The sequence below is a fragment of the Centrocercus urophasianus genome, unplaced genomic scaffold (assembly GCF_019232065.1).
Source record: "Centrocercus urophasianus isolate 14NV4802_14NV808 unplaced genomic scaffold, USGS_Curo_1.0 seq_29, whole genome shotgun sequence".
NCBI lineage: Eukaryota > Metazoa > Chordata > Aves > Galliformes > Phasianidae > Centrocercus > Centrocercus urophasianus.
The window spans coordinates 4,301,712-4,326,920 of record NW_024884855.1 but is presented as its reverse complement, the minus strand read 5'-3'; the positions used below and the strand labels follow the sequence as shown (position 1 = coordinate 4,326,920).

The window sequence follows — 25,209 nt, the reverse complement described above, 5'->3', positions numbered from 1 at the left end:
AGGTTCTGAGATTTGCTTGCAGAGTTCTATTATTGTCTAGAATTAATGCTGCAGGTGCCTTTTGTTTTTTGTTCTTTTTGCTTTTTATTGGATCAGACCGATGACACATTTAAACTGTCGACCTGATGAGAAGGTCTCATGTTACACTTGGTTTATGCCTCCTTGCCCCGGCAGGTACTGAGTGGGGACAGCCTCGGTGCCAGAACATGGCCGTGTGGTGATGGAGTGCGGGTGAGGTCAGGCCACACCTTGGCTCAGTGATTTGCTTCAGGATTGGGTTCCCAGGCACGTCTTACAGCTGGCAAAGCTTTACTGGTGCTCCCGTGTCATTGCCTGGCTCCATGAGGTCACCCACTCACTGGGGCTGGAGGCGGGGATGTGCTGGTAGCCTGTGCTGAGCTTGGCTGCTCCAGACCAGTTCTGCTGAATGTGGGAAGGAGTGGGGGCCTGAGGGCACCTTCACGAGGCCAGACCTCACTGCTCTTTGAAGCTTGCTGCCCACCTGAGGAGTGAGTTCTGCCTTCAAGCGGGCTGCCTGTTATTGGTCCCATGATCACACTCTGTTATTACTCCAGTGTACAGTCCAACAGTCGGCTTTGTTCCCAGCAGTACCTGAAGTTCTTGAAAACTATGAGATAATTCTACTGAGTGCCAAGGCCATGTTGATCCTGCAAAAGGATGCTGCAGAAAATGTGGAGGCCTAAATCAGACTGCTTGGATAATCTTTTGCAGGAGTACAGAACCAGAGGGCTCTTTTGGGCTCCCAGACCTGCTCCTTGGTTAACACTCTATCATATATAGTATAAAAAGACAGGCTTTTTTTTTTTTTCTTGTTGTGGTGATTGTGAGGTTGCTCCAAGAACCTGAGAGCTCTGAGAGTTATTACGTCCATCCTGAGTGTGCTCATACCTGATTTATAGCTATTTGTTCTCATCTTTAGGTTACATTATTCTTTTCCCTTCTATGTGTCATAACGTGTAAGAAACTGTTTATTTTTTTTTTCCCAATTTTGTAAGTATATTAAGAAGCTCAACCTATATGTAATTTAGGGAATTTCGTAGTATTTTTAGATGCCTCTGTGAAAACTAAGAGAACACATGCGTATTTTGTAAGAAACCCAAACCAGCAGTATACGAGCTGTTCCTTCTTTCGCATTACTGCTGGGTTTTCCCAAACAGTGTGTACCTCTTGAGGTACAACAGATCTCTTCAATGGATTGCTGCCATGGGGCATCTTTCACTAAAGACAGGTTTTTGTTATCATTTCTCCAAAGGCATGTGACTATTTCAGCATAAGCTGAAGGTGGATGAACAGATGGTGGAGGACACAAACAATAGCCTTGATGGGGATTAAGAGATGGTGTTTCAGCCACCTACCTTATACCAGCATGGATTGTGCTGAATGGGCTTAAACCTCAGATTATGATTACCCAGCAGAAAAATACAGTTACATAGTGGTCTTAGGGAAAATGAAGAATATTGAAAAGATTTTCTTGTGAAGAAAGTGCTTCTTTGTGCTGCTTGAAGAGGACAGATGTCTTCCTGCTGAACATGCAAAAGCATCGAAAAAGCAGTTTTGAAAGGATGAAAGCTTAAACAGTGCTGGTCAAATGTACCTGCAGCCAAGGGTTTGTCTGCCCACTATAGGAAGCTGGTTTCTGTGACTGCAGCTTTTTACCTACTAAATGATCTTCTCAACACATGGTGGCTGTTGGGCTTCTCATTCCTTTTTTTTTTTTTCTCTGGAGTATTTGAATAACTCTATCTTGAATCTTTTAAGCTCAAGACTGTTTTAGGATTTTCAGGTATGCTGTCAGAAGGCTCATTTTCCCTGTGAGTGCCACTTCCCCACCCTATGGCAAGGCATTGTGCTTGTGTTTTCCCATAGGCACTGCCTGATTGCTTTGCTGTCTGCCCACAATGGCTTTCATGGCACACTGACTTTGTTCTGTAGTTCAAGCAGCAATAGTTAAGGTCATAGTGAAAGGAGTAGTAGGGCAAGTCTAAACCCAGTCTGAACTTGTTTGCAAATAAATGACCGACATGGTTACAGAAGTGGCAGCAACGCTGCCATTCCTAGGTCAAAACTTTATTAAAAACATTCCTAAGAAATTAGAAGCATCAATTTCTTTGTTTCTTGGTACTCAAAGCTAGCAGTTAGTTAGCCTATTTTGCTGCAGTTTTTTTTTTCTTGGTTTTGATTGGAAATGTATGGGATAGCAGGGTTATAATTTCCCAGTCTTTGAAGTTCTGGCTTAATAGCACAGATCTAATGAGGAGAGATGACTTAACAGGTAAGCAGTTTGTTCTACCTTTGGTAGCCAGGTAGGGTTTCTGAAGAGAAGTTAAGGTTTAACGTAAAATGGAGCTAAAATGGTGCTTCAGGATCCACTCACGTGTAGGTGAATGATAGGCAAAGGAAGGGGGGTTTAATTCCAAGTTTACTATTCTTCAGGCAGTCCCAGGTAACACTTAACTGCCATAATAAGAAAAGGCTTTATTAAGACACAGATAAAGCAGACCTTGGGGCTTTGGTTTCAAGGCAGGATCTCCTGAAGGAAGTTGAACAAAAACTCCATGCTATATCTTGCCAGTTGGCCTCCACGCCTCTGTATTTCCCTGTCAAATACAACACACTGACTGGTTTAGTTCAGCTGAAGTTCATGGGTTTTAAGACAGCTTGCTGCACATAAAATCTAGGTCAGGAGAGTGATTCTATTTTCATTTTCTTCCACTTAATTGAAAAGACATAAGTAGTGTAACTTACATGAAACAAACTCTAGCCATTCATTTCAGCTGTATTATTTTTATTATTTTTGCATGCCTTCAGTCATTGTATGTGGGCAACATTGTTTCGTTTCCTTCTGATTTCCCTGCTTTGTGATGAAGGACTTAGAAAAGCAGCTGGAAGCATAAGTGAGAAGTTTCTACATAAAATTGATAGCACAAGGAGCTGCAAGCTTGAGTAACTTCCCAATTTATGAGCTCTCTAAGTGCTGCTCCTGAGCAAGATCTTATGGTATCTGTACCATGTAAAGACTGGCACTACACTTTGCCTCCTTGATTCCAAGTCCAATATCAAACAAGCACCTGAAGTGTAATTCCATAACAAGCATACGTATAACTTTTCCTAATATGAAGGTATGAGAGCCTATCTGCAGTGCAGACTGTTACTCTTTCTTTGCACTTCCTTCTCATGATCCCATTCAGTCTTGTGCAGGTCTAATCTGAACCAGTCAGCACTTAGAGGTTTGTTAGCTGGTTGACCGGATTCCTGGTTCAAAAAGTGTGTGCTGTTTCCATGTTGACTATTAGCCATGTAATACCTGAGCATTAAAACTAGTCTCAATTTAAATCTACCCCTGTGCATGGAGAATGGGTCATCTGGGGTCCCTGGAGATCTTTCAAGATGCATCAAGACCAAAAAGTCCTTCAAGTGAGGTTGCCTGTTTTACTACCTACTACTTAAGTACGTGTTCCTGCAGCTGTATGGGGTACTACCCACAGAAGCAGAGTTCAGACCTGTCTGAGAACAAGTCTACATGGACATTACGTACAAATGTTCAGTACATGGACCTAATGGGCTTTATATAAAAAGAAACATTTAGAATCTTGTTAGATTTAATGAATTCACATTTGTTCAGTTCTACAGTATTTTAAGTTCCCTGATAATGAAGAATATGTGAACATCAACGCAGAGACTGCAGATGTTGGTAAACTTGTATTTTTAAGTGCTGAATTACTCTTACAAATAAGATTTTAATGAGAAAACTCGTTTTTCTTTACAACTTGTACACCTGTGATCTCTAACAGTACACCATACACCACAGAGCTATCAGTATGTGTTTGAGGGTTTACTAGCAGCAAAGTCTTTACATGCAGTTTATAAATCTACCTGCAGGGTTAACTTCAAGACTAATGTTCCTGTCCTGTGAGATGTTTAGAAGTTGGTTCTATAAAGTAAGGCTCCCAAGTCATTGTCTGAAATAGAACTAGATGGTTTAAGTTCTGTTTTCTTTTCCAGCGTACATTGATAATACAGGTAAAAAGAAGACAGATGCAAGGATGTGCTTAATCATTTCTGACTTACTGCGCAGAGACATGGCAGCAGGCAGGAGGGCAGCTCCAGCATGTGCCAGCTGCCCTGCTTAAAAGTCCATGGCAACAGTATCAACAGGGAAGCAATCCAATGGGAATTACTCAAATGGTGGAGCAACCTACAGGTACCACGGACTATGAGTAGGGTCAGAGTAACGTAAATACAGTCTTGGGCACCAGTATTTCGTAAGCCACTGAAGGTTGAAAATAGAAGTGTAACTGGTATTAGAAGAATTAGCCTGAAGCAAATGATATTCTAGGCATCTTGAGGTTTTAATCCAGAATCACTAAAATGAAAGAGCAGCTGGTGAGAACAAGCAATATGCGCCACTAAAGTTTACCTAACTGGTTCACCAAATGTAAGTGAGTGGTGGCAAGGGAGGAAAAGTGACTGCAGGAGTCTGGAGTCTCCTGCATAAAAAGAAATAACTGGAAAAAATGCAAGTTAGCAGAGAGTCAAGCTTAAATACAATACTGCGCTGCCCAGTTTTATATGTAGTCAGCATAGAGAACCTGAAGGGCAGAGTATGAGTTTGAATATTATTTGTCTTCTTTTAAGGAATATCACTCAGTAATTGTCCTCTAATGTTGGTGTTCCTGATTAACTCAGACAGAAGTGAATAATGAAACTGAAGTGGGTTGGTTCAACTGGTATAATTATTTTCTTCATGTTAAATTTCCTGAATTTCTTGTCGTTTAGGCATTGTTGAAACTTTCAAAGCTTTTGATACTTTTGCTGTCTAAACTTAGTTCCCTTCAGGTTCCAGTTCTGAGAATCACTCAGGAAAAAGAGAATAATTTGTATTTGATAAAAGAAAAAAAAAAAAGAATTTTACAGTATCACTCTCCTCCATATAAAGCAGAGAATACTAGGCAGCGCTAGAGGTAATGCACTGACTCCTGAGTTCTCTGTCTTTGTCATGAGACACAATGAGATGTGGCACAAGAGCTCTGAGCAGAATGAAGCACTTGTCATGTAGATCCAAACATCTTATGATGCATCACAAGATGATAGACTTTTCATGTGACCAGTATACAAGATTTTTCTTCTAACTTCACATATACGGTCTTAATTATAGCACCTAGGGACAGAAGAATTGGCAATGAAGGCCTGCCTTTATTCAGTTCTACAGCAGTAACCTCAAGAAGGTTCAGCTGAATTAAATTCTTATTGATGGCCCCAGGACCTGCCACGCTGGTTGCAGTGAAAGATCTCGGGGCAGAAGGCTGCAGGTATGCTGACTTGTTTGGCTGGATCCTCTGCCCCTGCTTTGGGTGTGCCTTTTCTGCACACCAGCTGTGGGTGACTGGCAGCCTGCACACCTCAGCCATGCTGTTCTGTGCTGTTCTCACCCTGCTTCTGGGAACGTGCACCACGACTGCCTGAGTTCAGATTTTCTACATACGTGGACTCAACTGAGTATGATACAAATAAATGATGTTAGGAAGTGAGAGCTAGAGACCATATTATGAGATAAGCTCTGGTCTTCTCAGCGCAGACGAGTGCAGGATAAACTGTGCTGCGTACATGGTGCTCTGGTTGCAGAAGTTAAGTATGCACAAACACAAGCCGTAGCTTGGCAGCAGAGTGTAACCACATGGGAAGAAAGAAAAACATGGGTTGCAGAGATCACATCTGGGCTGGGAGGTAGTGATAAAACCTGCTGTTGAGAGCTATCAAGGCTATTTTTGTTCTTGCTTTCTGTACTAAGCAGAAGAAATTCATTTAGGCATGTCTCAATACTGCTGGACAATAAGGATAAACTTTATCTTAAAGTTGGAGTGATTGGGGGGAGTTAGACAATGAGAAGTGAGTCAGTGTTGTAATGTGTTTGCTTATTACCGAACAGAAATGTTGGGAAACATGGATTGAATGCTTCCCCTTCCTCCCCCCTTGTGGTGTTCTGTGTGTTACATCGTTTTACTGTGTTTCCAAAAAAAAAAAAAAAGTTCTTGTCTCTGCATGTCTTGAAGATAATAACAGAAGTCCTCCTTAGCCTCTTGAAAAGTGCATCAGGCTCTAATGCGAACATGCAAATTATCATTTCCAATATGCTGTATTAGTGAGAAGATTAGAGATGAGTGTGACTGGTGCATTTATCCTTCCTCTGCAAAATAAGGCGGCATTAGATCTTTACTCAGGGACAGTTCTTTTGTGGTAACTGAAATCTATATTTATATATAGATGCATGTGTGTATGTAGGACTGGTGTCCTGCAGTTTAGCAGCATTTGTGGGAAACCTTATCGCTACAGCAAGGGTGGATGTGATCAGTAGGTTTCTAATAATTTATCTTTCCTGGATTCACTGGTAGGAAGCAGTTTTAACTCAGCTCTACCTATGCATTTCTGCCTTGCTACATACTTTGTGATGTGCTATGAAATGCTGTGTTTGACAGTTGAAGAATTGATGTTGACTTCCAATACCATTCTTACCGCAACCCCAACATCTCCTTTTTTCAATGTCACGTGATGAAGTCAGTCAGATACTCGGCCCTCTGTTCTCAGGGCCTTGCTGGAGATGAGCGTGGGGGTTTCCTGTGGCAGCTGCAGAACACAGCAGAGCAGAGCTGGAGGGGCCTCTGACACTCTTTCCACAGCAGTCCTGCTGTGAGCAGGGAGCTGGCTCAGGGTGCACTGGGCCTTGCTTCAGTTAAGTTACAGGCATGTCCAAGAATGGAGATTCCACAGCCTCTGGGCCCTGTTCCCGTAGTTAATCATGCTTATTGAATATATCAAAAACATTTGCACAATTGGGACATTCCTTGTTGAAACTTGCGTCCACGGTGTAAGAACTGCTAGAAGAAGTCAAGCCAGTTTGAGGGAACATGAACAATATCTTTTGCACCATCCTGGTCTTCATCCATGCCTCAAGGCAGTGGACCTAATTATAAGCACCTCAACTAGAAAGCATAGTGCACATTGCTTCAAATGATAGATATTAAAAGTGATCCTACCCAGTCACGACCCTGATCAATGCCAGTATTCTTACCTATAATCAAGAGACAAAAATGGAAATTTTGAACAATTTGAGAGTAAGAATCCTGGAAGGGCAAGAAAGCTTTCCGTGTCAGCGTGTACTAGCAGTGGGTAAGTAGGATATTCTGCAAAAAAAAAAAAAAATTAAAAAGAACAACAACAACCAAGTATAGAATCCTCCATTACATCACACATCGATACTAAAATTTTATTTGAGGTGTCTGATCATTTCTGTGCATCTTCTTAATGTAATTGTAGATTCTTGTTCATGTACAATACAAGTGTTAGAGCATTGAATATATGTGACTTTTTTAGAAAAGGTATTTTTTGTTGTCATTAGCAATCAGTGTTAAGAGCCAGTATCTTCTTGGCTACATAAATTAAATGTGAAAGGTAGAGTTTTAATCTAACCTGAATATGTGCTTCTGCTGAGCAGAATTAGGTCAGCCGGGTTAAGCAGTGGTGCAGGCTGATCTGTTCCTGCAGGTGCCCTCCATTTTGCAGACGAGGCAGAAGGCAGATGCTGATCATGCTGCCAGGTGGCATGCTGCTGGCTTGGCAAGCTTCAGCTGCTGGAACAACTGGAACCAATTGGGAGCCTGAAGGGAAAGAACCCTTGAGGAACAGTGAATAAAAATCAGGGAGACTCACAGCTAGCAAGCAGAAATAGGAAGCTACTAAAGCATCTGGTTAGTAATAAATAGTTAAAATATTAAGAATTCTGAATGCTAATGCAAACAGTGTTCTCAGAAAGTTTCCATAAAAAAAACATAACCGCATCATTTGCCAGCTTATGAGAGAGGATCGTTGCTGCCTGCTTCTGGGAAAGGTATGCGGACAGGCCTCAGAGAGCCAGTGAAAGAAAAACTTGTTTAGGGAGTAGAAGAATCTTCAGTAATCAAAATAAACTTTTAAATCCCAGATTTGTCAGGACCGAATGAAGAGTGGTTGCTTATGGGTGTGCTGAGAGATGAAGTCTTTCTGCCTTGAAAGGGATGCAGATACTGGAGCAGCTTCTTTGCTGTCTACACCTTCAAGGGAAGGAGCTGCTGTGTGCTTCCTGTGCCTAGATGTATGGGTTCAGCTGGAAGACCCTTCTCTCATTATTCCTTATGCTCCTCCCTGCTGTCCGTAGGAAGAGGTTGCTAGGAGTGACTGAAGCCTGCAGATTTATCTGTGCTCTTCTGGGAGTGGGGAGCAAGTTGTTGTCTTCCCTGATATGAATTACTTGGAATTAGCCTAGCTCCCCCAAAGGGCTTAATGTCCATTAAAATAAACACTGTTTATAGTGTTTGTAGCCTTTGCTAGTGTTTGCAGCTCAGGAAAGGAGCCATTGCCAGCAAGTTAGTGGGAATTATCTAAACATGGTGTCACGGAGTTGATCAGATCAATCTGTGTCCGTGACAGGGGCGACAGGCCTCTGCCCTCCCCCCCCACCCCAGTCCCACAAAAATGGGAAGGAAGGAAGGGAGGAAAAGAGCAGCGGCAACAATCTATGGAGGAAAACTTATTTTACTATGATATCGGAATACAAAATAACACAATATATACAATTTAATTGAAATTGAGATTAATAAATCAGACAAGATGAGAGAGAGAGAGTTCCCGGGACCGATTCAAACCTGAAAAGCTTGGAACGGCCAGGAAAGCACCTCCAGCACCCACTGCAAGGCAGCAAGAGAGCGACCCCCCCACCCGGAAGGGCCAGATCCCGTGACTGCTATAATGTACAGGGATAGGAACTTGGAATTGGGGCAGTGACACTTTAATGCCCCGTGCACTACATGATGTTTTGATGTGGAATACTGAAACCCAAAAGCAAAAAACAAAACCAAAACCAAAAAAACATAGAACCATGACACATGGCTTTTAGGAAGGTTCTTGGGAAGCATCAGGCTATTCTTACTGCCTTTTTGTGTGTGTGCATGTGTGTGAAATAAAACATAATGCTCTTTCATTTAATTTTGGCTTTATTTGGGACAAACATACAATGTCTCCTCATCTACTGTGTGTGTTCATCCACCCTGTTTAAAAATCTGCTCTTTATGGCTAAAAGAAGTAAAACAAAACCATTCAGTTGATTAAAACTAGCAAGTTCTGAGCTGGCAAGTCTTGATTTTGAAAGGTTGGTTTTAATTAGGTTACATTTTTTCTGTCTCATTTTATGATGCATCATGTAATAAGATGCATTGTTAGCCTAAAAATAATAGAGTGCAGTTTGATTCTCATTCCTTATATGGCAGATGACTATTGTCTGCTTAGATACCATCTGTGAACAAATGAAACTGAAGAAAACCTAACCACAAGACAAGAGAAGTGTGTGTGAAGACTGTGTGAAGACTGGTACGTTTTACAGTGGAGATATTTTGATGTGGCATTACACAAACCCACAAGATAGCTTCTTTTCCTTCTTCCTGCCTTTCATTCAAGAAAGTCTCAGTAGGCAGCCATGAATGACATTTCTAGAAGTGGAATATGGCTGCTAGATTTGAAGATCCTGACTCATGTGGCAGAGTTGGCTTTTTGGAAGAAGTTACTACTTCTGTTGTTCGTTGTGATTGAAAAGGCAAGTTAGCAGAGAAAATTGGAATAAAATTTGACTAGCTGCTTTCCCTGTTTTAGGATTTGACTTAGTTTTCCAGTACAGTCATTCAAGTTTGATACAGAAATAAGTATTATCAGATCAGTTTTCTGCATCTCAAAAGCACGTTAATGTTTTTTGGCTTTTTGCTCGTTGTAACATGGTACTGCAGCAAAATGTTGTGCTGCAGTGAGTACAGTGAAGGATTGATCTGGAACTTCTAGTCTGTTTCCAGCATGTTTATATGCTGTTATCTTTTTGTTTGAGTTTTGCAGAGTACAGTTGTATTTTGGATTGATAAAAATGCCAGTGGAGCAGCTATTCTCTTTGAAAATGCTGTCGAAGTAGTCCCTTTATTTGATTACACACTCCATCTGCATTGCTTGTCATACTTGTGACAGCCTGTGAATCTAGAATCAGCAGTAAGGGAGAGAGGGTTGGGTATGAAAAAATGAAGTCTTCAAATAATTGCCTTTTCTTCCATGTATTGGCTGCGTTAAAAGTATGTGGGCATCTGACATAGGAGAAAATTTCCAAAGCTAAGGAAGTAAAGAAACATACGTAAGGTCCTTACGAGTGATAGTGCTACTTTAAATGCAAAGAAAATGTCTGCAAGACTGGGGTTTCCTTATAGCATCTGGAAAGCTTTTGTGTACGGTAAGGAAAAGACAATGGCTATGCCAGGTAATTGCACACTCCTGTGTAAAATATGGTAGTTTTCCATAACTATTGCCTGCTCATAGATTTGCTGGGGATTACACTTCAAGAAATGTTTGTGGTTCTACTATGTATAAGATATCTGTTTTTTTCATTTGAGATGTGAAACGATATGAAATGGGCCATGTATGGTAAGTAGGTAATAGAGGCATTAGAGAGAGTGTTAAGTTACTAAACAGAAGATGACTGAATTGTTGCACTGCTAACTGGTTATTTAACTCTACTGGAGAAAATGGTAGCCCTAAGTCATTCACCAATGGATAAATCTTGTGATTATATGTACAAAGGACAGTCTGTACAAAGCCAAAGGTACAACATAGCTATTCCTATATCTACATTATAGTTCATGGAACACTTCATTTTGTTCTACCAGCATCCTACTGAAATCTACAGTTCTCCCTACTTCAAAAGCATGATTGAAACAAGACCTTACCAAAAAGCCTGTGGAAGTTCTGGCATAGCATGGAAATGAGGCTGTCATTTGAAAAGTAATTCTCTGAAAGTCAACGTGAAAGAGTGCTTTACACCTCCGCTGGAGAAGCTTGCAGAAAAAAAATTGTTTACTCATTGCAGCCATCCCACTTGCACATTATGAAAACACACCTCTTGGCTTTGCTTCGAGTTGAAATTCATTTAAATACTAGTGGTGCTAGCTACATATCACATGTAACAAACAGAAAGCTGTCATACTGGTATAAAGCATGATTAGTGAAGTCTTTTACCTCTGGAGAAAGAATACATGCCTTGCAGCCAAACTACATACAACCTTTCAAACTCTTCAATGGTATTGTGCTCTGAAATACACTTGCAATGACCATGGGCACTTACAGCCACAGTGAAGTAGTATAATGATGGGTTGATTAATTAACAGCTTTTAAAGAATGATCATTTTCAATTTTTTTTTTTAACAGATTTTTCTCGAACTAAATACTCCTCGCATCAAGGATGTTGATTCTTTTGGCTTTCATTATTATATTTCACATAACTTCAGCAGCGCTGTTGTTCATCTCAACTATTGACAATGTAAGTGTCATTTCTTCTTGTCCCTCAAGTACCCAGTTATTTCTTTGCTTTTACAGTCTTTTATTACTTGCTGTGTTTCAGATAATTTGCTAGATGTGTTTTGAGCCTTAGAAGTTTTCCACCAACTTTATTAAAACAAACGTTTGTTTAAGAAAAAAATCGTATTATCCTAAAGTTAGTGCCTATATGACACTTAAAATTATGCAACTGAAAAATAGATTTGGCTTCTTTTCTTCAAACCATCCTCAGAGGAGTGTAATTTCTGCTATGAATTAGTTTCAATTCACTTGAAGCAATTTCAGCTCAAAGTTTTAGAATCGTGTGGCTTTCTTTTCAAATTTATTTTAATTACTTTTGTGACAAGAAAAAGATTGCTTTCCAGTGTTTACATCTAGCTCTTAATATGAACGACTTATTTCCAAAACAGCTGGCAGTGACTGGTACTCTTAACTGCATTGGGTTCTTTCTCTGACAGGTTGAGTGAGTCCACAGGCTTTTAGGATGTTAAAAAAAAAAGAAGTCTACTGGAAATACTTTACTTGTGAAGCTGGTTTGAATCCCATAGTTTTTCCGAAGACTGTGCTTTAAGTAAAATGATAAGATATCCACAGCTCTTCATTGCAAAATTTTATGAACTGACATGTTATTTTTCAGCCAACTAGTTGATATGCTGGAGTAGATCATCAATTAAAAGCACTAAAACCAAGTTTTATTGCCCCGCTCCTTTGAATATTTAGAAAACTAGGACAGTGGACAGGCAAATTATTCTTAGCTCAGGTCAGTTACATACAAAGGATTACAGAATTCCAAAACCACGCGCTCTGCTTTGTGTCATTAACTACTTTTAAGCAGTAACAAACTATGCAACCAGCTTCTGCTTGGTTTTAGCACGTTCATAGATTTTATGTTGTCAAGAAAATCACTCTCAAAATATGAAAAAGCCTTCAAAGCTGAAAAATAATTTATTCCACTTGGACAGCAAAAAAATGCATGGCTTAGTGCTATTGAGAAAGTAGTGCTTTTTCTTAACACAGTAATCCAGAGTTATTCTGATGGGTATAGCTACCATCGTGATACACTGATGTCCTAATTGCTGTACTGCTGCAAATCTGGCTGGTATTCTGTGAGGTTTCTGGTACGTCTCTTTAAGCAGCTGTTGATTCCAGGAGTCATATTTAAAAGTCCTATTTTTCCAGAAACTACTCAAAACTGAGGCCTGCGTAGCTATCGGAATTGGAGTGGATTTCCTGAGGAAATGCCACTTGTGTGGAGTGGTTGCAGCATTTCCCAGGCTGCCATAAGAATCTGTTCAGTCACTGTAGTACTATTTTGCATTAAATGTTAAAACACTGAAATAGAAATACCACAGTGAGATCTTAATTTATTGCTATTACTTCCAGTCAGATGCCACAGTGCATGAACTGCATTTGCACATTGACAGCACAGCTACATTAGTTGAGATTAATTCATTCAGTGTAAGGAACCAGAAAATTTGTAAACAGGGTTTCTGTTTCTTGGTTTATTACCCTGCTGTTTCCCATGAGTTAAAAAAGTGTTGTGCCTTAAGGGAATTTACATTCCAAAGAAGGTCTGGGTGAATAAATTATAGCTTGTTGGGGTATCTTATGGAGTGAGCAATCTTTGAACGTCCAAGACTTCTGTCTGAAAAGTAGAAAATCCCTTGTGCTTCAGGGTTGCTATCTGGTCCCTTTCTTACTTCACATGGGTCTAGAATGAAAATGATACATGAATAAAGAAATACCTTTTATTCCAAAATTGAGCAGATAACATGCAGCCTTCAGTTTTGTGGTCAGTACATGACTCAGTGCAAATTTATCAGAAAAAATGAAGAAAGGTCTCTGGTCTCTTTCTTCTGCTCATTACTTCCCAAGCCTAGATCTTGATTTCAAGCAGAAGCACTGAAGCTTTCAGTTCTTTACTGGGAATGCAGAATTATTTTCCAATTCTTAATGCTGTTGGCTTGCCCTTCTATCTCCAAATATGGAAGAATAACAAGTTTCTTGCCCTCTTGTTCTTGAGACCTAGCCTGTACAAATGCTTTTAAGTCCATTACATCTGAAATTTAGTTTCAAAGATTAGTGAACAGGTGTTTGTTACAGTGGATGTGCCTTTACTTTTATTTTGCAGGCCTGGTGGGTAGGAGATAATTTTTCTACAGATGTCTGGAGTGCATGTGCCACAAATAATAGCACCTGCACACCTATTACTGTTCAATTCAGAGGTGAGTATCTGTGCATGCATATGTCTCAATTCCTTTAGCAGGAGATAGAGGAAACCAGCATAAAATTTACAGGGACATGAATATATACTTGTTCAAAAACCTGTATGTTCTAACTACTCATGTCTTCTAAATTCTTCAATACTGGATTTCCATTTTGGAAAAGCAAACTGTTCCTACAGGTTCTCTCATAGGAGAACAGAAGGAACTATTAGGTACACTGAAAGCCCAATATGAGGGATTAAACACAAGGAATTAAGAGCAAGAGCCAAAGAACATTTAAAGTACTGGATCAAGTAGCAGTGGTGAAGACATCTGAAGGTAGCTCTGCAGCGGTGGAACTTGCCTCTCAGAACTGAACTTTAAAAGAACATAAATACACTGTTCTACAGGCATAGGGGTAAAAGGGAAAGAAAATGAGAACACAGTCTGAAGTTTTAACATAGATATTGTACTTAATATCTATGCAAAGAATTAATATACAGTACAACCTAACTTACCCTTCTTTACCAAAATATATATATTTTTTTTATTCTCAAGAGTTACTTTAACTATGTTCCCACACTTTCAGTTAGTATGTATTTCAAATAGGTAAATGAAGAGCCATGTAGCCCTGTAGTAATTTTGGTGTCCGAGTGTCAGGTCGTATCTATATTGCAGGGAGACAATCCCATTATGTAAGGTACATCTAATCTAATATGAATTTAGCCTACAATTGAGTTTCACCCTGTTTTAGTATACAGAGGGTAGTGGAGGATGTGGTATGTGAGAAATGGTCTCTTCAGTGTTTTATTCAGTTTTCTGAAAAGCTTTTAAAAGTCTTTAAATCACTGGCTGTATAAATAAAAAGGAAGTGAGAAGAACCCTCTGAGGCTTGCACAGTTGGTTTACTGTGTCTGCTGAACTCCTGCTTAGAGAGTGCAGCTCTGCCCTTCTGCTCATTGCTGGAATAGGCAAGGGGGGATAACTATTTCTAATCAAAGCTGCTTTTGTTTTTGCAGAATATCAATCAATTCAGGCTGTTCAGGCCTCCATGGTCCTATCTACTATTTTCTGTTGTGTGGCATTTCTGGTTTTCATTCTCCAACTTTTCCGTCTAAAGCAAGGAGAAAGATTTGTGTTAACCTCTATTATCCAGCTCCTGTCATGTGAGTGATTTTTCAACACTTGTGACTTCAATGATGTTCACATGAAAGTACGAAAGGGAAGGGGAAAAAGGTTTCAAAAAGAATGAGCTGTATGAGAACTCTGTAGGGCTCTGGAGGTCATAGCTTGTCCTGCATATATGTTTAAACATGGAACTGCTCAATTCTGTACTGTTTAGGCAGTGGAAACATGGGTAATATCACAGCTCAGAAGTAAAAATCTGGGAGGGAAGGAATCTAAGATTCTGAGCATCTTGATCAAATTAAGTAACTGCAAATGTTGCAGGCAGGTACTTCCTTAATTTTTGTTAGTCTTTAAAACTATCCAGATGTTAAGAATCATTTTGTGTTCATTGCAAATTACATGAATATGCAACAGCACTTAAAATTCAGTCCCTGCCAAAAAAACTGAGAGCATGTCCTGAAATGCCCCCAGTTTAGTTTGCAGATGGAAAATAAGTGTTTGCAAAAAAGACACTGCTGGAAGCGGCTGCCAGATGAGAGTCAGTGGATGGTTATTATACGTACTGATATTATCTAAAATTACTAACCTTTGCTGTTTGTTCTCCTCCAGGTCTGTGCGTGATGATTGCAGCTTCCATTTACACAGATAGGCACGAAGAACTGCACAAGAGCATTGAATATGCCATTGAAGTTTCTAAAGGCCAGTATGGCTATTCCTTCGTCTTAGCCTGGATTGCATTTGCCTTTACTCTGATCAGTGGTGTTATGTACCTAGTATTAAGGAAACGTAAATAAATGTTGGCAGCTAGTTATTACTGTCATGACAGTACAAAACCAAATTCCAATATTTTGTATATAATCATTTACATGGTTTTGTAGTAAAGGTATTGTTTCTCTAAAAATGTACTGTGTTCTTGATATGAAACAGAATACAAAAAAAGCCAACCAACAGCAGGTTTAATGGAATGCCTGGCATTCAGTCTGAGCAAGACTGACCCAAGTTTTCTTTTACTTATTTCACCATCATCTGTGGTGAAATGGTGTATTCCCTTTTCTAGGCATAAACAGTTCCTGGCCTCTGTCAGATTACTATTAAAGTCTTTGCAAATTAATTTGGAAGCAATATGCTCAGCATATTCCTGGCCTGGATCTAGCCCTTTGGGATGGGATAAATACAGGGGAAGTGAAAAATGAGGCCAAGATCATGGTGCAAAAGCAAACAAGTATAAAAGCCCAGAGCTGCACTCAATGTGGCTGTTCCAGCAGAGGACGAACGTTCTGCTATTTATATCGTGCAGTAAGTGTCATCAAGCTTTTATTAAAACCACTTGCTTTGCAAAAGCAAACAACTCTTTTTCGTACTCCAGCAAATGATTCTCTTTATTCTTCTTCACTTTTAATTTAAGCATATAGAGCCTTTGGCAGGAAAAGTTACAAGCAAATTTGAAATTCAGTGCACAGCTTGGGACTGGAGGAGTCTGAGCAGAAAGAGATGCTCCACTCAAGTCCTGCAGCCCCTTATTTTTTCATTGTGCAGTACCAAATTTAACTTTTTTTTTTTTTGCAGCCAAACTCAGTATGTTTATTACATTGGGATCTGGCTAGATATATCATGTTGGCTAATATGTAATTTAGAAAAGCTTTTTTTATTTTTATTTTTATTTTTATTTTTCTGTGTCTGCTCACTAGGAAATTGGCCTTTACAAAATTCATTCTAAGTTCCTACTTGGATTTTATTTGAATAAAAATTCTTACTAAAGAAATCAGAGTGTAACTACCATGCATAGGAGTTCCAGGATAGTTTTTCAAAATTTTTGGTGATTTTTACTTTTCAATAATTCTGTGAGAGAATTACTGTAATACCAGATTTAACTGCTCAGCAATGTAATACTGGCTTTGGCTGGTGGTGATTTCAGGGTTTGGAGACCAGTGTGGGGAATAAAGTAGCTTTTTCTGGTTAGTCACACCTTTGATGTTAAAATGTAGATTTAACTTTGTAAAAGCATTAACCATGTATTCATTTCATGATATTCACTACAGCTGACCCAATATATAGGCAATAAAAATAAATGAATTTTAAATGAAATTTTACACTTAATGTAGAACAAAATTACTACTACAAAATAACATAGCTCTACTAATGTTGATAACTTAGCCTATTACACAGCAGCTGATAGTCTGACCCATTGCTGCAGATAATTCATCCTTGAGTTCTCACAGAACTGTATGGGAATTGTCTCTGACATGAGTAATGGGTCTTGCTGTTCCATCTCCATTCCCTGACCATCCTAAAATGCTCTAACGATTGTTATTAGGGAGCAAAGAAAGTACAACAGGACCAGCAAGAAGTTAATTAGACAAGTAAGCAGAACAGCAAATAAAAAGTGAAAATAACAGCAGTTAAAACAATAGATCAGTCTGAGAGAAATGCATTCTCACTTTCCCAGTCTTGCATGATGCTACTGTTCTGTTAATCTTTTTCCTCTTAGTGGGAACACTGAATTTCAGGCATTACTACCCTACTTTTTAAAAAAGTGTTTCTGCTGTTTGCTGAATACATTTCAGATTCAAAACCTGAGTTTTGCTAGCAAGCAGGATTTGTTTTAAATAAACAGATGTGGGTTTAAGGCTGAAAGTAGTCTGTAAATTAGGTGTTTGGCTAGTCTTATTCAAACATGAAATATTAAGGGTGAAATTCTAAAACAAATGTGCATTAAAGCTATTTTATATCTAGAAGATAATTCTATAACACTGTAAATTAAGCTGAAATGCCACTGACTTGAAGAGATGCTTCTTCAGTTTCTTGCCTTAATAGTGCTTAGGTCATTTATAGAGCAGATATTTAAGATAAAGATGTATATATACATGAACTCAGCTTACTTCTACAATGAAAGCTCTGTCACTTTAGTTAGAAGTAAAAAGCACACACACTTCAGTGTACAAACAGCAGCATGCAGGTGGTGCCACACAGAGAACATATGTCAATATTCGAAGTACCAAGAAAATAAATGCCAAAAAGTTTGAACAAGAGTTTTAACAGGACAAACATATTTTAGAATATTCTTTTTACTTGATATGCCTTTAAAATATACCGTTTTCTATGCTCTATATATTATTAAACTGTACATGAAAATAAAGTTAAAAATTCTTGTATTAGCAAGCTCAATACGTTCAGCAGTCTGACCTTGTCTTTAAGCTTGGGGTATATTTATACAAGCTGGGATGAGAAATAGTTGAGGATTTGTATGAACAGGTAAAATTGAACTCTTCCTGCCTGTACTGTCATTTGTTGAAGAGCTTTCAGGTAAGTAGAGAGAACATCAGTGTACTAATGTGTAAGTGCGTGGTCCCACAAGAATAGCTGCCATGTAGTGCAGGACCCACATGTGATAAGACAGTTACTAGTAAGGTCTCTTTTCCTCATTGGCAGAAAAGCTGTGTGTTTAAGATTATTTTGAATGCCTTGATCATGTGAGAGATGTTAGAAACAAGCCACCAACTTCTGTATGTTCTCCAACCCAAGCTTCACCCATGCACTGGGACGACAGCAGTACAGGTAGGTTTGCACAGATTGCTCTAAAATGAGAAGTACTTAAGGATAATAACCTGTGATGAACAGTAAGTCAAACCCTTATTTCACTTGTTCTCCTCCTACTTTGTACATACCCATTCCTAAGGTTTTCATGGAGCAGGCACAAATATTAACTGTGTAGGGGAGCACACTTGGTTCAGTTTCTGCAAGGGTCTGTGACAGTGCATCAACCTTTGGACTTTGCACATGGAACTCCTTCAGTTTCAGACTAACGAGGAGGAGCAGTGTTGAATTTTTCAACAAGCTCTGGAGAAAGAGGGGTCCTTGCCAGTGAGGAAGATGTGGATCATGCTTGGAAATCCAGGCTCTGACACAAAAGCAGTTATTTGAACAAGGGTTGCAAGCCAAATGCACAGCTTCTAATTCATACAAACTTTCCTTCATGCAAATACAGAAACTTCTTAATTGCTACTGTATAGTTTGCAAGCTGCCAGAATTGTCACAGGTTATCTCTTAGGTATTAACGTTCAGCATTTTGCTGATACTTCTTTTCTGTCTTTCCTTTAGCTTTTTGCCTAGACTAGAAAATACTCCTTGCAAACTCATAATAACAAATTAGAAAATGTTGTGTGCTATTGAAGGGTGTATGTTTTGTCAGCAGGATGTTTATTTACTTTGGATCAATACCAAACTAACTGAATTTGTAGACTTCTGTTTTCTTTTTCCTTAATTCAGCCACAAAGCTCAGCAACCCATGCATGTTCTCAGTCACTTAGTTTTATGACAGATATGCACTATGCAGCTGCAGGTGCTGTCACAGAATTTGATTTTTATTACCACTTTCAACAGTTACAAAAAGCTCCTGATGGCATCTGGACTACACCACATGGGGCAGATGTTGGTCTATTTTACTGTTGCTTCTTGGGGAAGCAATCCTGTGTTTTACTGCTCCTCCAAAAAGTCCCCCAAAAAGCGAAACACCCCAAGACCTGAAAAAAAAACAACCCAACTTTGAAGTGAAACTGTACTTTTAAGAGCCAACACAGCAAATTTAAATCAAAATCAATTACCAGGAAATTGAAAGGCAGTTATATTGCTGTTATAAGTGTCAGAAAACTTCATTCAAACCAGAGACACAAACACATAAATACAAGGGAAAAGCCAGAAATACAGTGTGTGGTGCACTGCTTCAGGGATTCGATCTTCTTAATATGTTATCAGCAAGAAGTAGACCAGCTGCTATATTCTCTTTTCCTTGATGTCTTCGTATTATCACTTCAGATAGTTTTACTTTTTAGTAAAATTGTTCCAGCAGAGAAATTTTTTAAGCGTCTGTGTTGAAGAATTACACTGTTTTGGAACCTGAAAGTTGGTAGGATTTAAAAATTGCAATCCTTTTAGGAACCGATGCCTTAAAACGTTTTCAGTCGTGAAAGATTTGGAGGAGGAGGAAGGCAATTTGTAAGGCGTAAGGAAGAGAAAAAGGTGTCTGGAGCAGCTGTGTGTGTGCCTGCCCATGGTACTCCGTGCATCGTTCCCTTTGTGCTGGCCGTGCTGTGCAATTCGCGTTCCGACAGAGCCTCCTCGTGGCGAAACACCGCTGCATTCCCATTTCAAAACGCCTCTAGAAAGCCCGACTTCAGTTCTGAAGCATTCTGCAAGGTGTAAATCCCCAGGGATTGGGGATCCTCCTCCCTCTGCTCAAGCACTCTTCATTCAGATTTTTTCACTTGCTTTCGAGAGCTGTGGACGATTCTGCTCTCAAACATTTAGGTGAATATTTCACCTTTCATGCACTACAGGATTTTAGAACCACATACATTAAATAACTCTCATCTAAGATTTTTTATTTTTATTTTTTCCCAGATGTACAATGCTTTGAGAAACCTTAGTATAGGGCAGTTCATTAAACACATGTGAAATACGGAATCTTGTTTCAGAGCAGGAAAACTGCCATCCAGTTGTCACCCCGAGCAAAATGTGAGCTGTTCCCCACACTGCACTTAGAAATAGGACAGGCTGCTTTGGAGCAGCTAGCACTGACAGTGCCAGTGTTGCTTTTTCAGGCTTCTCAGTCACATTCAGGTCAGCATAAAACACTCACTAGTGGTGCTAGACAGCCCTAGTAAAGATAAATATGTGATTGATGGAAACTTTGGGCTGTATTGGCAGTTAATGAAAGACATCACGGTTTCCATTTAACTTCAGCTAGTTGAAAATAACAGGGTGTATTTATCATCTCCTTTTCAAAGCTAAACCCATTACTCGTCTTCTGAAGCCTCTGCAGTCCAACTATACCGAGTTCAGCTTTCCTCATGATTCAGTACACAATGACTGAGAGGCTGGGAAGTCAACAACAAGCAGTAGGACTGCCTGGTGTTCATGAGACCACTTGCTCCTTTGTCAGTCCACACGATAATAAATCACACCTGTACCAAACCCAGCATGCATCTGCTGACATGCAGTTGTTAACATCAGCTGAAATTCTACAACTGCCCCAACACACATTTCAGCCTTAATGAGTTTACCCTTGGCTGATAACAGGCGATGTAAATCCTTGCCCTCCAGGACCATTATGTTATTTCTGTCCTCTGCATAGAGACCTCCTTGTGTATCTGAAGATTAATGCTTAACTCAGTCTTTTGCTACCATCTTCAGCAGATCCTGTAGGTGGCATTTTCTGGGCAACTCTTAATATTTCCATTGCTCCCTTCTAATGAGTGCCACTTGCAGCACATGACTTTGATGTGCAGTGAACAGCGTGTGAAGTAATATCTTAGCAATAATGAAAAAGAATTGAAGGACATTCTCCTAGATTTCAGATTTTTCATCACATGCTGTACATACATTGTTTTTGCAAAAGGCACAGGAGGCAGACAATATGGGCTGGTTTCTGCCTTCCCAGATAGCACTGGGTTCTGCTCGGCATCACCTTAACTCCAGCTGTTCTCATCCCTGAAGAAGGAAAAAAGAGAAAAACAAAGAAAAAAAAAACAACCCCACAACATGACATTGAAGCTTGGCATGTAATAATCTCTTCCCTCAAACCTGTGGCTGCACTCTTGTTAATACAGCATGTGGTAACCAACCTTTCTTTGCTGCAGGGGTGCACCACTGAGTCAGGGTGTCCAGCAGGACCCCCAGGCTGGAGACACGGTGTCTGTTCCAGCTATGTCCTGGAGAAGGGAGCCTGCACTTAGAAGGGTTGTGAGCTTTTGGAGGTGCTTTTTATGCACTCAAGGAGGAATTAGGGTAGTCTGACTTGCTTATGACCATTCCCAGCGGTAGGAATTACTTTCTTCTTCACTAATTGTCCTATCAGAAATGAGTATTACTAAAATGTTGAAATGGAGGTGGTGTTTTTCTCACTATGCATGACAAGTCAGAATACATTTTTTTGCCTATCATTCCTCTATTTTCTTACTAAAATAATGTATTTTTTTTTCTCCTTGGACATAAATATGTTGCACGCTTGTTTTCAGTTCAGGCTGGGCATCTCTTTATACTAAACAAGCAAATTGGCAAATTCTACCCCATGAACCCCTATAGCAAATGCAGGCCTAGTGCTTGTGCTGTGAGGCTCACTGCATTCTGTGAGCAGAGGTTTCTACGTGGGCACTCCCCTCCCTTCCACTTACCTGAAAAATCAAGGTTGCCCAATCTTCTCGTTGCTTCAGCCTTGCCCTTGGATTCAGTCATTTCATGTCAGTTTTGATTTATCTGCTGTTCTTTTGCATGGCTGTAGCGTTAGCTTTCAAGGTTTGGTTTTCAAGTAGTGTTTTGTATGTTTATCACCATGAAGAAGAGTCATAAGAAGATGAGATGGCTTCCGAGGCACAGCGATTCATCTTTCTACAGTGAAGTGTAGAAGCCTCATTACAAATTATACTTGCATTCAGAAGTGAAACTTCTGTGGCCAGAGCTGGTTCAGAACATTGCAGTTCCCTGCTTTTGAATGAATGCAGGGATCTTAAAAATAAAAATCTGAATAATTTGGTCTTCCTTTGTGAACAGGAATCTGCTGTAGTGAGAAAGCATTACCACACTTAATATTTTAATTTATATTTTCAAATATGCACAGCATAATGGAAAAGCAATGCCCTACAGCCAGTTATTTTTAATCAGCATGTACTGCATCTGGACAAGGGCAAAGGGCAGTTGTACAAAGGCAAACTGCTCAACTTGTCTGCTTCAAATCAGGCCAGAGCTGAGGCAATGCATTAAATTACCAGCCAGCAACCAGGGAGCTCCGTGAGCAAGATCAATATCTGCCATTCAGCATGTAAACCAAATGCTACACACTTCTAAATTGTCAATCATCACAAATTGCTTGCTTCCCGCCGTGGTCAGAGGGCTGCAAGCACCTCCCTCTTCTATGAGTGCAGGGTCCCCTGATGGCACAGCTGCCCACAGGAGGTGCAGGGCTCTGCTGTTACATGTGCCCACAGTTTGCTGAAAGCTCCTGGCAGTTTGCAGACACGCTGAGGTGACCTTTTGGGCCCGCCAGGCCTAGGCAGGGGTTGCCATCCCAGCAGGAGTATTCAGCTCACTTATGCTTTCTGTGCTCACAGCCTGTGTGTGGCACACACCAAGGGCAGCCATGCAGGCCCTGGTCAGCTGCTCTCCTCCTGCTCTTGCTTTGCACCGTGTCAGTCATGAAGCTCTCTTCCACAGTTCGTTGCAGCAAGGCTGCCTCGAGGCTTCTTACTGTGATCGCCAAGCTTTGTGTGGTAAAATTCAAAGCAAACAGCAAGCAGAGGTGCTGCAGGGAATGAAGGGTGATTTATCAATGGGGTCTGGCAGATTCAGGGTTCTGGCAGAGGGAGGAAGAGAGAGGCATGCTGCTTTGTTCCTTCAACTCATCTGACCTCCTGTGGGCAGAAAGGAATGCAGCAGGGAGGGATCTGTGCAGGGATAGTGAGCAGGTTGGAGAAGGGCAGGTATAAAGAGCCCTGCAGCGGGGATGCGGCAAATAGTGCCCAGCAAGCGGCTGTGCAAGGAAGGGGCTGGGGGTCCTGGTGGGCACCCTGAGTCTGTAGTGCTCCCCGGTGGCAAAGAAGGGTTGGTTATCACATGCTGTGTTAGCAAGAGTGCAGCTGGAGGTTTGAGGGAAGAGATTCTTACATGCCAAGCTTCAATGTCAAGTTGTGGGTTGTTTTTGTTTTGTTTTGTTTTGTTTATTTGTTTTTCTCTTTTATTTCTTTTTCAGGAAGAAGAGCTGGAGTTCAGGTGCAGCAGAGGACACTGCCAATTCCTTCTGCCTTTTGAAGATTTAAGAGTTGCTGTTTGGAAATTGTACATATGGTTCATTTCCTAAAATGATGCCATTCATTTTTAATAGCAACAGTAATATAACAAACCTTTCTATACATATATATATATTAATTAACATTAGAATAGCCATTAATTAACATTAGAATTGCAATGTAGAGACTGTAAGTCTGAGGACGTATTTTGCTCTGCTGTAACTGCAGAGCAATTTGTTAGCTCACAAGCAGCTTGTGAGGCTTTATTGAAATAGTGGTAATAGGAGATTCTCAAATGCAGTCCACTCCCAGTAGTGTTAATGAATGCAACTTGGGATAAAGGCTGTTTGGACACTGGAAAATGTATCATTTTGCACTTGGAGTTTTTTCATCGCGTTATCCTTTGGTGAAAGTTATAAGGACAAAGGGATCATGGAGGACATTTGTGAAGTTGCAGTCTTCTGTCTTGCTGGGTTTAGTGGCAAACTCATGGTTAGAAATACAGAGGAGCTTGGGGTTTATTTTAATTTTTCTCTGAAAGGTTTGTAACATAAAGGATTTTCATTAATCAAAATGATTTATTAGGTTTCTAGCTTTTCCAGTAGCTACATCATTGCTCAGACAACAGACTTAAATCGCAATTCTCATTTCCCAGGGAATGTTTAGAGCATAAAATGTCATGTATTTTTTCTTAGTGACCGTTAAGCAAAACTTTTGCATACCAAAAAACCTATGTGATTTCATCGTGGCGATTCCTCTGTGAGAAATAACCACAAAATAAAAATAACAGCACAGAAGGACATTGCTTCTGCTCTATTAGATATAATTAAGGCCTAGAAATTCTTAGATAAATCTGGATGAACATGTTATAGGTGGAATGTATAAGCAAATGGGTAGGGAACTGCTTGTATTTGGGATGGCCTGACATCTCTCAGATAATATAAGAAAAAATTATCAGGCTGCCTGGATTTTAGCTGAAAATACATCCAGTCCTTACCCCACATTTCCTTTCTATTCCTGTAATCACCATCTTCAAGTGTTCGAATTTAGACACTGTAAAATCAATCAGCCACTTAAACAGGTCTGTTCTTTTCTTTCAGTGGCTGCTTCTTACTGGATTCTATAGCAAACAGTTAATGTCATGCTCTTAAGCCTTGTCTGGCTCATGTGCAGAAATGTTTCTGTACACCAAAGTAATCCAGATCTGCTTGATTTTTCGCAGTGTATGACTCTTGTTAGAAGCAAATCTGTTCATGAGAAACTTGCTCAGAAGCTATCTTGCTATGTGGCTAGCATTGCTGGAAATGTGTGAATAAAGAGAGAAAAAGTCATCTCAGTGAAATTTAAACCACTTCAACCTCATAATTCCTAACATGATTTACAGCTTTTCTCTAAGGGAAGCAGGGAAGCTGGCTTTCTTAGCAAACAGGGAGTGATCACTGCAACAGACCAGGCAGAGATGTTTTCTTTTTAAGAAGAAGATGTCTTAAGAAAGTGTTTATAAGCAGCAGAAGAGTAATAGCTTGTTAAGCAGAAGAGCCTGTACCTGATTTTGGTCAAGTCTGATGTACGATAGACTGATGAGGGAATTGAAGCCTTGAACAAACAGGCTATTCTTTGAACACCTGCCAATTTTCAGTATTATTACTAACCTTGCAAAATAAAGTTTGTCTTGCAAAAATTTGTTT

At 39.9% G+C, this 25,209-nt stretch overlaps 1 protein-coding gene across 2 annotated transcripts in view; it reads left to right on the top strand.

Annotated features, from left to right (window-relative positions):
• EMP2 (epithelial membrane protein 2) overlaps positions 1-24,852 on the top strand; it is a 29,415-nt gene extending 4,563 nt beyond the window's left edge. The window contains exons 2-7 of one of the 2 annotated variants that reach the window (XM_042828191.1): positions 11,284-11,395; positions 13,544-13,637; positions 14,636-14,782; positions 15,354-18,299; positions 19,677-20,048; positions 23,485-24,852. In XM_042828191.1, coding sequence (XP_042684125.1) covers positions 11,318-11,395; positions 13,544-13,637; positions 14,636-14,782; positions 15,354-15,538 — 504 coding nt within the window. In that variant the 5' untranslated portion in view covers positions 11,284-11,317 and the 3' untranslated portion in view covers positions 15,539-18,299; positions 19,677-20,048; positions 23,485-24,852. The remainder of the gene's footprint in view (positions 1-11,283; positions 11,396-13,543; positions 13,638-14,635; positions 14,783-15,353; positions 18,300-19,676; positions 20,049-23,484) is intronic. The other variant, XM_042828192.1, reaches the window with a different exon arrangement.
• Positions 24,853-25,209: the final 357 nt, after the last annotated feature.